The sequence below is a fragment of the Heterodontus francisci genome, chromosome 36 (assembly GCF_036365525.1).
Source record: "Heterodontus francisci isolate sHetFra1 chromosome 36, sHetFra1.hap1, whole genome shotgun sequence".
NCBI classification, from domain to species: domain Eukaryota; kingdom Metazoa; phylum Chordata; class Chondrichthyes; order Heterodontiformes; family Heterodontidae; genus Heterodontus; species Heterodontus francisci.
In genome coordinates, this window is record NC_090406.1 from 10,906,756 (window position 1) to 10,919,434 (window position 12,679).

The window sequence follows — 12,679 nt, forward strand, 5'->3', positions numbered from 1 at the left end:
CTCTATAAAAGGGAAACCCGAGGAGGCCACAACTTCGAATCATGATCTAAAATCTGGTAACAGAAACTTCTTCAAAGCGTGGCTTGTCTGAGCTTTGAGCTGAGACTTTTAATGCAGCAGCACCATGTAACCATAGCAATGATCAATTTTGTTTGGGATCGATTTAGTTTTTTAAAAAAAATGTCAAACAAACTCTCTTGCACTCAAAACTAAAAATATTTATCACACAATTTACTGAAGATGACCACAGGCAGACCTTTTTACCTTCCTGATTTGGTTATTTTTCTAAGGTTTCTGGTGCCGCTTGCTCCATCTAAGAGGATGCCTCACGCTGTCCTGGTCTGCAGCAGGCCCAGGGTTCATGTGAATTTGAATCTTCCTACCCTGTTTCCCCACCATGGATGAGCACAAGATTCACCTCACTACCTCCAACAGGATGAGATCAGGAACCCATGTCTTTGCACTTCATGGCAGTACACTGTATTAATCAGCCTCAGTGCATTGCTTAAAAATCATCCCAACATCCCTTTCTCTGCTTATTACTCATTAAAGAGAAGGCAGTGGGGAAGTGAAATACAGTCTTTTGTTCCTCTTTCACTCTGTAAATCTTCCCACCCACCAGTTCAATGGATTTGCAATAATTTTGGGTTTGCATTCTTTCAGAAAGTCTGATTTCTTTTCCAGGTTGGCAAAATATTTATCTGCCTTTTATATATTTACCTCGTTCCCTCGCCCAGGACACAGACAATTCCAACCAGATAGTGCATTTCCAACTGTCGGGAGGTGGGAGGCGGGGGTGGGAGAGCAAAACTAGAGACCATTAGTATAAGAGGGTTAACCAGGAAATCAAACAGGGAATTTAGAAGAGACTTTTCTATCCACCAAGTGGTGAGAATGTGGAACTCACTACCACAGTGGTTCAAGCAAATAGTATAGATGCAATTAAGGAGAGGCGAGATAAGTACATCAGGGAGAAGGGAATAGAGAATTATGGTGACAGTTAGATGAGGAAAGAAGGGAGGAGGCTCGAATGAAGCATAAATGGCAACATGAACAGGTTGGGCTGAATGGCCTGTTTCTGTGCTGTGTATCCTGTATAATCTGATGTAAACTTGATGGGCCAATTGAGAACAGAGCACGACGTTTAAGGACTTGAGCTTGCGACCTTGACCTGCAGATGTAACAGGTTAACTTGGCAGCAGATTTGAAACATCGAATCAATATAAGCGACTACTGGATTTTGATTACATATCGTATCAGATAACCAACTGCTGCATGATTTTTGCATTCCAAACAGTTTGTGTAAATGATTTCACTATCAACTGATTAGTTGAAGGAAGGCCAGGTATATTTTTCCCATTGCAGTGAAAAAGCCGAGCAGACAGTGACGCAAACCCCTCTGTAGTTACTGGCTACAGAATTAGACACATAGGCAGTTTTCAACTTAATTGATTGTCATGGTTATACAAAGCTCCCCTGTGTTCACTTTGAGTACTGGGAAACAAAGCAGCTATATTGGATAACCCCTAGTCACAAGAAATCTCTGTAACCTCTAAAATCCTTTGACTCTCCAAGATCTCCGCACTCCTAAAATTTTGGTCCCTTGTGCATCCCCCAATTTCCTTTGCTCCACCATCAATGGCCATGCCTACAGCTGCAAAAGTCCTAAGCATGGAAAAAAACTGCAACCAATTAAGATCATCTCAAATGATCTCCACTAATGCAAGAAGCTTCAGGAATTCAACTAGTACCAACGTCAGACCTTCTGGTTTCAGGACAAAGGTTTTGAAGATGTAGAGTCAAGCAAAACCCAAAGGCATGCAGTATTTTTACATTGTGAGATATGAACAAGACATGCCATGTTCCTGAAGCAAGGGTCTTGTGTAACTAAATATAAATCTGCCAATATGTGCTACAGTAAGTAGACTGTGTTTTGATCTTTGCAAGAACTGGGCTTCAGGAACCCAACTGTATAATGGATTATAAAGGCAGCCAGACTGGCTGGTGGTTTGGGATCTGTTTCAGTGACTCAGAAGCTTCAGGCCATGACAAACCCTGTATTTATTACAAGTCGAAGAGACTTAGCAGTTGGCAGGAAAAAAGACAGAAGCGCAAGGGGAGAGCCAACTGTGTAACAGCCCCGACAAACAATTTTTTTTTCTGCAGCACCTGTGGAAGAGTCTGTCACTCTAGAATTGGCCTTGATAGCACTCCAGGCGCTGCTCCACAAACCACCTCCAGGCCTCTCGAGACAAGGAGGCCAAAGAGAGATGCAGGAAATGCCAGTAAACAAAAAATGAGTAAAGTGATGGTCTATTAGAAATGGTGATGATTGTTCGGGAACTAAGGTGTTGTCCTTGAAAGATCAAATTGGAAGGTCTCCAATGTCCAACCTTGAGATGCTTAAACCTGCCTCAATGGTTCACCATTCTCAAAACTATCCTGCCTTTTCTCATATTGATGGATCTGCTGTGCCTTTACAACACTTCTTAATCAAATAAGAAAGTTTGGATCAAATGTTTTCCTTTCCCCTGCACCACAATCATCACTGTGCAAACAATTTGAAGCCTATTCCATCACTTTCCTAAACCTCTCTGCCCTCCAAGTGATACTGATGAGATGATCTTCGTGATGATGATGTTCGTTGAGGGATAGATATTGGCTCAGGCCACTGGGGAGAACTCCCCTGCTCTTCTTGAAATAGTACCATGGGATCTTTTGCGCCCATCTAAGAGGGTAGACGGGCCCTTGGTTTAATTTCAAATCGTTGAGAGCTCCTCCAACAGTGCAGCACTCCCTCAGTACTGCACTGGGAGTGTCAGCCTAGATTTTTGTGCTCAAGCCCCTGTAGTGGGACCTGAACCCACAACCTTCTGCCTCAGAGGCAAGAGTGTTACCCACTGAGCCACAGCTGACACATCAATCGCATAGTGTGGGGCTGGATTCACATGTAGGCCAAATCAAGTAAATGTAACAGATTCACCACACTTCAATGACCTGGGTACACTTTGATCTGTCTCCCATCCTCTACAACCCACGGTTACTCAGTAAATTAATATAAGACTAAGAGTTAATTTTTAAAAATTCCACTTCAAAATTTCTATAAAGGAACCAGACAGCTTGGATTCCCAGGAGCCTTTTGATAGCTCCCTGAATTCCCATTATAGGGCTGTCCAGGACCATATTTTAACTAAGCTGACAGATGGTCTGACCGATCAATTAATCTATTTGGAAAAGAAACTAGCGTTGTCAATGTTAGCATGCAGCTGCTTAAACAGGCAGAAAAAAAGTTTCTGAACTCGTTTCACATCTATTGTGAAGGTCCAGTGTAGTTTTCATGAAAGTTAATTTTGCATGCCAAAATAAGCCAGTTTTACAAACCATTTGAAAATGGCATTCAAGCTACATGGTAGGACCATCAGAACTCAAGGTAACATGGAGTTTAGTGACATTTTAGAAGGGCACACACAGCAAGCTAACCTGTTGCAGTAGCAGCGTGGAAGATTGACAGCCATAGCAGAGTGTTGACTTAATGGTTAGGCACATGATCAGCAGTGCTATAACCATATAACAATAAAAAGCTTTCATTATTATAAAATCTGGCCTACAAGTTCCTCGGACATATTTATTGTTTTGTTTAAAACCATTTACACACTTACCGTGTGACTTATGCATTTAAGTGATTTATTTTCAGATTTTTTAAAAACCAAGTATCTAACATACTAGTGTAAATGGGATGTAATTAAGTGGATGGTTATCGTCTTGGGTGCTAAGTGTCAAGTATCATTTGAGCCACACAAGTGTCAAACACTGACCATCTCTAAACAAAATCTAGCTACCGCACCTTGATACTCAATGGAATTGCCATTGCAGAGTTCCCTGCCATCAACATACTCGGCATCACCATTGATCAGAAACTCAACTAGGGCAAGTATATAAATGCCAAGGCTACTGCAGCAGATCAGAAGCTGGTATTCTGCAGTAAGTAGCTCATCTCCCAATTCCTGAAAGCTTCTTCCATCACCTACCAAGATGCAAGCCAAGAATGTGATTGAATGCTCTTTTCTCTGGATGGTTGCAACTGTAACAGATTAAGCTCGACACCATGCAGGACAAAACAGTTCTATTTGATTGGCAGCTCATCCACTAGCCTAAAGATGCACCACCAGTGTCCTGTGGCTGCAGTGACACTATACATGATGCACTGCAGGAACTAGCCAAGGCTTCTTCAGCAGCATCCAGCAAATCCATTACTTCCAACACCCAGAAGGTCAGGGCAGCAAAGGAACACCATCACCTCCAAATCACACACCATCCTGACTTAGAAATATATCACCGTTTCTTCATCGTCACTGGGTCAAAATTCTGGAACTCCCTATCAGCATTGAGGAAGCACCTTCACCAATCCAACTACAGTGGTTCAAGGGAAACCAGGGAATGGACAATAAATGCATGCTTGCCAGCGACACCCAAATCCTGAGTATGAAATTTAAAAAGAGATTCTTCACTCGTGACCTTTTAGGGTTCAGATGGAAAAAAAATTGACAAATATATATTTCCCAATTTTATCATTTGGGGCCACGTATGCCACAGAGAAAGCGTTCAACACTCACAAGCTACTTCAAACTTTCGTGTATGCATTTGACTACAATGAAATGGGCAAACGTGGTGGCTCCAATCCTGACCACTCCTCCGACGTCTTTCCGAAAGGAAAACCCTTTCAATAACAGACTCAATGACTCACAGATGCGGGAAATATGTTCTGATGCATGGTCACAGACCTGAAACGCTAACTCTCCACAGTTGCTGCCTGACCTGCTGAGCATTTTATGGTTTTTATTCAGGTTTCCAGCATCTGCACTATTTTGCTTTTGTTTTGAAGTTAAAGCAGATTGAAAGAGCAAGCTTGGAGAAAATGAATGCACGCTTGAGATCTCCAATGCTGTAATCCCCAAAATCAAGCCAAATAATCTCGTGGCCCAAAACAAGGTTTTATAATAGCTACTGTATGTGTAATAAACAGGTCAACATAGGTTGAATTGTATCTGCCATTCTGGCTGCCACACCCTTAACTAGAATGTAAGTATAATGAACAGAATAACTCTCTCCCCTCAAGATTTAGGGTGGCACAGTGGTTAGCACCACAGCCTCACAGCTCCAGGGATCGGGTTCAATTCTGGGCACTGCCTGTGCGGAGTTTGCAAGTTCTCCCTGTGACTGCGTGGGTTTTCGCCGGGTGCTTCGGTTTCCTCCCACAGCCAAAGACTTGCAGGTGATAGGTAAATTGGCCATTGTAAATTGCCCTAGTGTAGGTAGGTGGTAGGGAATATGGGATTACTGTAGGGTTAGTATAAATGGGTGGTTGTTGGTCGGCATAGACTGGGTGGGCCGAAGGGCCTGTTTCAGCGCTGTTTCTCTAAATAAAATAAAATAATCAGCAAAAATAGTTAATACGGAGTAGTGTAGAATTAGTTGAACTCTGTTCAAAAGCATGCAGAGGCTTTTTAAGTTACTCATTTAGACAGCAATCATTATGTAGTGATGAATACAGCACCATAAAATAACGCCCCTTCCCAGCTCTAGCAGCAAAGTAAAGAGCAAAATAAACCTCAGTTTACATACATAAATCAATAATGAAGTATATTTATTTTGTACGTGATGCATATTTTATAACTATGTACACATATCTTGAAAGCATTTTGGCATCTATGCCATTAGCACACAGCTCAACAAAGCCGCCAAGTTTAAAGAGTAGCCCAAAAAACTATGCTTGACGTCACCAATACAGTGCACTAGTACTGTTTAACTATCAACTCGCCACTGTACCCCAAGTGCTAGTTAATGACCGACAGTGCAAAAAAAAAATGGAAGGGATGGGGAAACCTGGGGTTGGGGAGGAAACAACGATCTGACAGCAGAGAAGTGACTTTCCCCCAACCTTTTAGAGGGAGATCTCACACTGGTGCACATAATAGATTTCCATCTTTTCTTCACTCAAGTGTCGAAACCCTATTCTAGATTTTCTCATGTATTATTTTAAGGCTGGCGTAAGCCATTTAAAATGCTGATCAGAGAAGTATGGGCCTTGATGCCCCAAATTACTTGCACCATCAAGATGTTGCAGATTCTTTTTTCTCCTACGGGCTCTAACATTTGCTCTTCTCTGTCAGGTGATTTAATCTGACTGGAGTAAGCTAAAGGCCATGCCATCTCTTCCAAGTCTATAGATGACAAACACCATTGCATTTCCTTCTCAACTGCTAACCCTAAGCTGATATCATACTGTACAACTAACAAAACCAGCTATCTTCCAAAACTGCAGCAGGAATTAGAAATATCTACGAGTTTCCTGTCTCTATGCGCTCTTAGCATTGTGTAATCTGGGTGGCATTCCTAGAGTGGTAGAAACTACTACGGTGATGCGCTTTAAAAAAAAGGTTATAAATCAACAGGGAAGTGAAAAATAATTCTTGTAAAAATGAACATATAACAAACTATTTTCCACAGCAGTGTGGAGATTTTGCCCACACCAAGCAGTTATTACCAGGCTTCTACAATATACTGGTAGCAACATGAAAAATCACACCTAAAATCAATATCCTTTAATAACCCTCCTTGTGCAATGTTCTTAATTCATTACCTCAAATTCTTTTCAGCATTAGCCCTGCCATTGACAGAATCTGTAAGCATCAGCACTTTCCCCTCAGTTCAGATAAACACAAGGGCAAAAAGAACTTCACTGTTTGGTTGTTCTTTATAGTTCAAGAGGACATGGTATGAACATTTCAAAGCATCTGCCATTATGCTTCACTAAAATCTGAATGAGTCCACCATAGAAATATAAGTGGGGGAGGGGTGGGGGTGGTGAAATGTGGGGGTTGTATCTGGGTTGATGCCAGTACCAGTAGTTATTACAGGTCCTGATGGGCTAGGACATGGAGAGGTCCCTCTCAGTTCTCCATGAGAACCCTTATGCTGGGCCTTCCTCCCTCTCTGTATTATTAGTTACACTCAAGACATAAATGATAAAACATGGGAGAGCTCACCTCCCACAACTAAGCACACAACTGGGACAGAAAAATGGACCAGTTTTGCTTTGAAAGGAATAAGGCCATCAAGTTCAAAATTCTACTTAGTTATTTGCCTTTACTCTTGTAAAACAAAGCAGAAGACACAAAATAAAGACAGATTAATATCTGACGAGTTTTGCAGAAGTTGCACAACAAAAGAAACAATATTCTTTCTGTTAGCCTGAGTATGGTAGCTATGACACAAATGTATACACACACACAGTAGACTTTCTCTATATGTGGTCTATGGGAGCCATAGAAAAAGTGCGTCATAACAAATGGATGCTTTACACGTTATCTCTATCATTAGGGAGCCACTGATGGTGTGCATCATGCTAGAGGTCATGGCAAATCAGAAAATATTGTCATAAAACAGTTACCATATAATTTGTTTTTTTTTTAAAAAAAGGATATCTTACACAATTCCTTTCCCAAGAGTTTTGCCTTATGGCTTCTTTAAATTTGCTAATTTGCCATAATTTTGATCTTGGGTAAAACCAAACGTAAATCCTTTCAATAATTCAGGATCTTTTCTACCAACTTTTAAAATAGGATTCTGCTGTCTAATTGGTCAATCTTTTCCATGTACCAACCCCCCAACAAGTTTGCACTACTTTCAACAAGAAGGGGCCTTCCCATACTCAGCCACTGGGAGTCTGCTTGCCACAGCCCAAAGTGACCGTAGTCACACTTACCCACTTTTGAGGTAAGGCTCTCCATGATTGGGAGGCTTTCCAGCTAAAAGGTATCACTGGAAACCGACAAACCACACAGGTCAATTCAGGTGTCTTATAGTGCTCGGAGCACAGAACTCCGCAGCAAAGGACCTTTCCTTTGGTCTCACAGTCAGCGTTATAACCATGAAAGCTGTAATGATCGCTATGGTAGGCACGACGAACACCATGCTGTGCCAACTGCCAGGGGATATCAAAAGGGAGACACATAAATTTCACCTTTCAAAATCTCAAACACATGGAGGGCTAACATAAAGAACAGAAGTCTCTTCAGTGGTCTGCTCACAGTTCACAGTAAAATCTCTTAGTGAAGGCAAGGACAAGCGTTGCATGCAGCTAGGAAGTTTTGACCAAGTCATACACATAAATGTGAAAATCGTCATCAAACTTGATGAAATAGACGGATGGTTTAGCCTGCACTTGGTGGATCACCAATCCCGTTCTCTTTGTGCTGTCCTCTGTGACATACTCCACCTGTTTTCCCACAAGACTTTCAATCACTTCACCAGGCTCAGTTGGCAAAACTTGCTTGTTCTCTGTCACAAGAAAATGTACAATTAGAATTTCATCCAATGAAATGTAATGAGTTATGTTTTTATAGAGTCATAAAGCATAGAAACAGGCCCTTCGGCCCACCGCGTCCATGCCGACCATAATGCCTATCTATACTAATCCCACCTGCCTGCATTAATTCCATATCCCTCTATGCCTTGCTCATTCAAGTACCTGTCCAGATGCCTCTTAAATGTTGCTACTGTTCCTGCCTCCACAACCTCCTCAGGCAGCTCATTCCATATACCCACTATCCTTTGTGTGAAAAATTTACCCCTTTGATCCCCTTTAAAACTCCTCCCTCTTACCTTAAATCTATGCCCTCTAGTTTTAGTCACCCCTACCATGGGAAACAGGCTCTGGCTATCTACCCTATCTATGCCTCTCATAATTTTATATACCTCTATCATGTCTCCTCTCAGCCTTCTTCGCTCCAGGGAAAACAGACCCAGCCTATCCAATCTCTCTTTATAACTCAAGCCCTCCAAACCAGGCAACATCCTTGTGAATCTTTTCTGCACCCTCTCTAGCTTAATCACATCTTTCCTGTAGTGCGGCGACCAGAACTGCACACAGTACTCCAAATGCAGCCTAACCAACATTATGTACAACTGTAACATGACATCCCAACTCTCATACTCAATGCCTCGGCCGATGAAAGCAAGCATGCCATACGCCTTCTTCACCACCCTGTCTACCTGTGTTGCCACTTTCAGGGAACTATGTACTTGCACCCCAAGGTCACTCTGCTCAACAACACTCCCCAGGACCCTGCCATTCACTGTGTATGTCCTGCCCTGGTTTAACTTCCAAAAATGCATCACTTCGCACTTGTCTGCGTTAAATTCCATTTGCCAATCCCTTGCCCACTTTCCCAGTTAATCTATTATCCTGTTGTAACCTTAGACAACCTTCTTCACTGTCCACTATACCACCAATTTTGGTGTCATCTGCAAACTTACTAATCATGCCCCCTACATTCACATCCAAGTCATTAATAATTTTAAAAAGGGTGTCAACAGAAATATTAACAGTTCTTGTAATTATTGGTTAGTTACCATCTTTAGTTACAGTACGTTCAAGTTAACGACATAATTAAAACATAAGAAAAGGCCTGTTTTCTGAGTTCGTCCCTCTAGTGCTCACCCAGCCTTCCATCTGAATGTATTCTGTAAGTATTGTGACTCTAGTACCCTAAATGGTTGATTGTTCCAAACATTTGTCATCCTTTACTCAAATTATTTTGTTTTTCTACATGGTTTTAAATTAACTTTTCTTAATTCATATCTCTAGCATCTTGCCCTATTTGCTTGATGATCCATTTAATACTGAGTTCATCATCTCTGTACCATTTAATAATGTGTATAGCTGTATGTAGTTTCTCCTTAACCAATGAATGCAAACATTCCAAGTAAAAAAAAATGAAATCTTCCTGAGTAAATGGTCCATGTCATAGAGTCAGAGTTATACAGCACAGAAACAGGCCCTTCGGCCCACTGTGTCCGCGCTGGCCATCAAGCCTATTTATTCTAATCCCATTTTCCAGCACTTGGCCCGTAGTCTTGTATGCTATGGCATTTCAAGCGTTCATCTAAATACTTCCTAAATGTTGTGAAGGTTCCTGCCTCTATCACCCCTTCAGGCAGTGTGTTCCAGATTCCAATCATTCTCTGGGTAGCATCTTTTTTCCTCAAATCCCCTCTAAACCTCCTGCCACTTACCTTAAATCTATGCCCCCTGATTATTGACACCGCCGCTAAGGGAAAAAGTTTCTTCCTATCAACATTATCAATGCCCCTCATAATTTTGTATACCTCAATCAGGTCCCCCCGCAGCCTTCTCTGCTCTAAGGAAAACATCCCTAGGTTTACAGGTGAGTAAATACAGACTATTACGTCTGGCAACATTTACTGGAATAAAAAGCTGATAGCATCACAGTTCAAACCACTGCATACAAAAGTGCAAGATTCAGTCTTGGTTCAGAGGTGCCATGGTGTCCATGATGTCTACTAGAGGTTAAAAAAAATAGAAAAACAACTTGCTAAACATACAATTAAACCAGGTTCCACAAATGGAGTATAGCAATACCATGGTTGATATAAGGTATTAATGTTGTATGCATTGTTCTAAATGATGAAATGTACTACAAACATATTTGCGCCTTCACCAAGAGCTTCGTAACATCACCCGTCTCTGCTCCAGCTCAAAGGCTGCTGAAACCCTCATCCTTGCCTCTGTCTATTCCAATGCTCTCCTGGACGGCCTTTCATTCTCCACCTTCAATAAAACTTCAGCTCATCCAAAGCGCTGTTACCTGTTTCTTAAGCCACATCAAGTCCTGCTCACCCAGCTAAACTACCTCAGTTCACGGTCCCCTGAATGCTTCAAATTTAGAATTATCTGCGTGTTTAAATCCCTTGGTGGTTTCACACCTCCCCATCTCTGTAACCTCTTCTGGTCATACAACCTTCTGTGTTCCACCAACTCTAGCCTCTTGTGCATCCAGCTTTAATAGATTAAATTTACTTTCTCCTCCAGTGGTTTAAGGTCATCCACCATCACTTTCGCAGAGCATCTAAGGACGAACAATAATGGTGGCCTTGACAATGTTTCTCACATGTGGATAATTTTAAGAAAAGACTGTCATGTAAATTTTGTGGGAATTTCTTCAATTAATTATTTCCTCACTGCGGTGCTGCTCAAGGAAGGTCACCTGATATCATGCACCAGGCTGTTTGATGACCGAAGGGATTATAACCGAGTTTGACTCTGACTGCTACTCCAAGACGCTTGCAGTCGTGGATTACTAGATCACAATACAGAGTAGAATCGCTGGCTGCCTTTTTCTTCTCTAACCAAGGGGTGCAGTGACCAGTTGAGATCAGCTAATGCAACACAGACTGTGGATGCAGCTTGGAATTGTTTGGGTCTCTGTGGTTTAGAGGCATAGAACTCATCGCTGAACCATCAACGGACCGATTTTAACATGCCTTCCACCTTAAAACTATTTCAATTTGTAGATTTTTTTTTTTTAAAAAGGAAGACCCATTAATGTGAAGGATTCTTCTCAGGGAGAATTCCCCAGGAGAGATCCTGGATGTGGTGACAAGTCATGAGTTGAAGATGATGCTTCCAGAAGCTCTGCAGAACATTTTTATGGCAGTAGAGGGCGCTGTGGATGGTGACATCGCACCCTAGCAAGGATGAGGCCTACAGGCTCCTTGTCAACACGATGATCAGGTCGGCTGCAAAGCTAACCTTCTCCATCAGCTGTGCTTGCCCAAACTGGCACAGTATACACCATTATGGCTCTCCATTATCAAAGGCCGCACTAGTGGCGTCAACAGCTTCCTCCTCCGTCGTGGAATGTCACGGGTTAAACACGCATGTCCGCACAGAGGCAGGCACATCTACATTTGGCGGCACGCTTTCTGGCCTGCCATGAGCCCCCCATGGGAGATCCTGTGCCTCAGGAGTAAGGTCTGCCAGCAGCTTAACAGCACAGTCTGCAGGGCCCAGTTCTTCAGTGGCTGTGCTGTGCTCGCAGCTGGTGTGATCATTATCACCATTTGCCTTCTTGGATATGCCGATTCAGCTGCAGGGTAACTGGCACAACCAGAATCATCTGTGGAAAACAAAAAAAAAAAGAGATATTGGAATTTGGACAGTGCATAAACTTCAAATGTTTTTGACACTAACAGTTTCAGAATACAAGAGTCACCAATTAGTCTGTTTTACAGCAAGCACTACGAGCATGGGACATTATAACTTTAGCCTCAACAAAAACTTTACTGCAGGCTGTAGGACATGCATTTTATAGAAGACTTTGCAGATATTGTTTTATCTATGATTTAAACAAAAAAAAATTCTGAGTGACTTACCAAAACTGAGAGCAGAGTCGGGCGAGAAGATGCTTCTAAACGTGCATCAGTTCTGCAAATGATTATACATTCTTATAAAATGGGTTTTCCTCATGAATCTGTGACTTCCTTCCGTTTCATTAATGTTGAGCAAGTTTCGCAATTGTAAAATGCTTGAGCTCATTGATTCTTTTCCAGCAGTCTCTTCTGGGTATTGGAAGCTGTAAGGTCCTCTCTCCACCTCAAAAAATGGTGACTCATGCCTTCTGATAGCTTTCGGTGATAGATGAAGCACTTTACACCTAAAGGACACCATTCTTTGGGGGTTCCCCTTTAACCACTTCAAACTCTGAAAGGTATGGCCTGCCATGTATTTTGTAGCTCCCTGTTTTCCTCTAACAGTGTGCTGTCACCTCATCTTCTCAAATCGATCACATCAATTCTGCTCATGAGAGGGTAAATC

At 42.0% G+C, this 12,679-nt stretch overlaps 1 protein-coding gene across 3 annotated transcripts in view; it reads right to left on the reverse strand.

The window, feature by feature from the left end:
* Nucleotides 1-5,623: 5,623 nt before the first annotated feature.
* Nucleotides 5,624-12,679, reverse strand: part of LOC137351585 (spindlin-1-like) — a 63,272-nt gene continuing 56,216 nt past the window's right edge. For all 3 annotated transcript variants that reach the window (XM_068016161.1, XM_068016162.1, XM_068016163.1), the window contains exon 5: nt 5,624-8,340. In XM_068016161.1, coding sequence (XP_067872262.1) covers nt 8,141-8,340 — 200 coding nt within the window. In that variant the 3' untranslated portion in view covers nt 5,624-8,140. The remainder of the gene's footprint in view (nt 8,341-12,679) is intronic.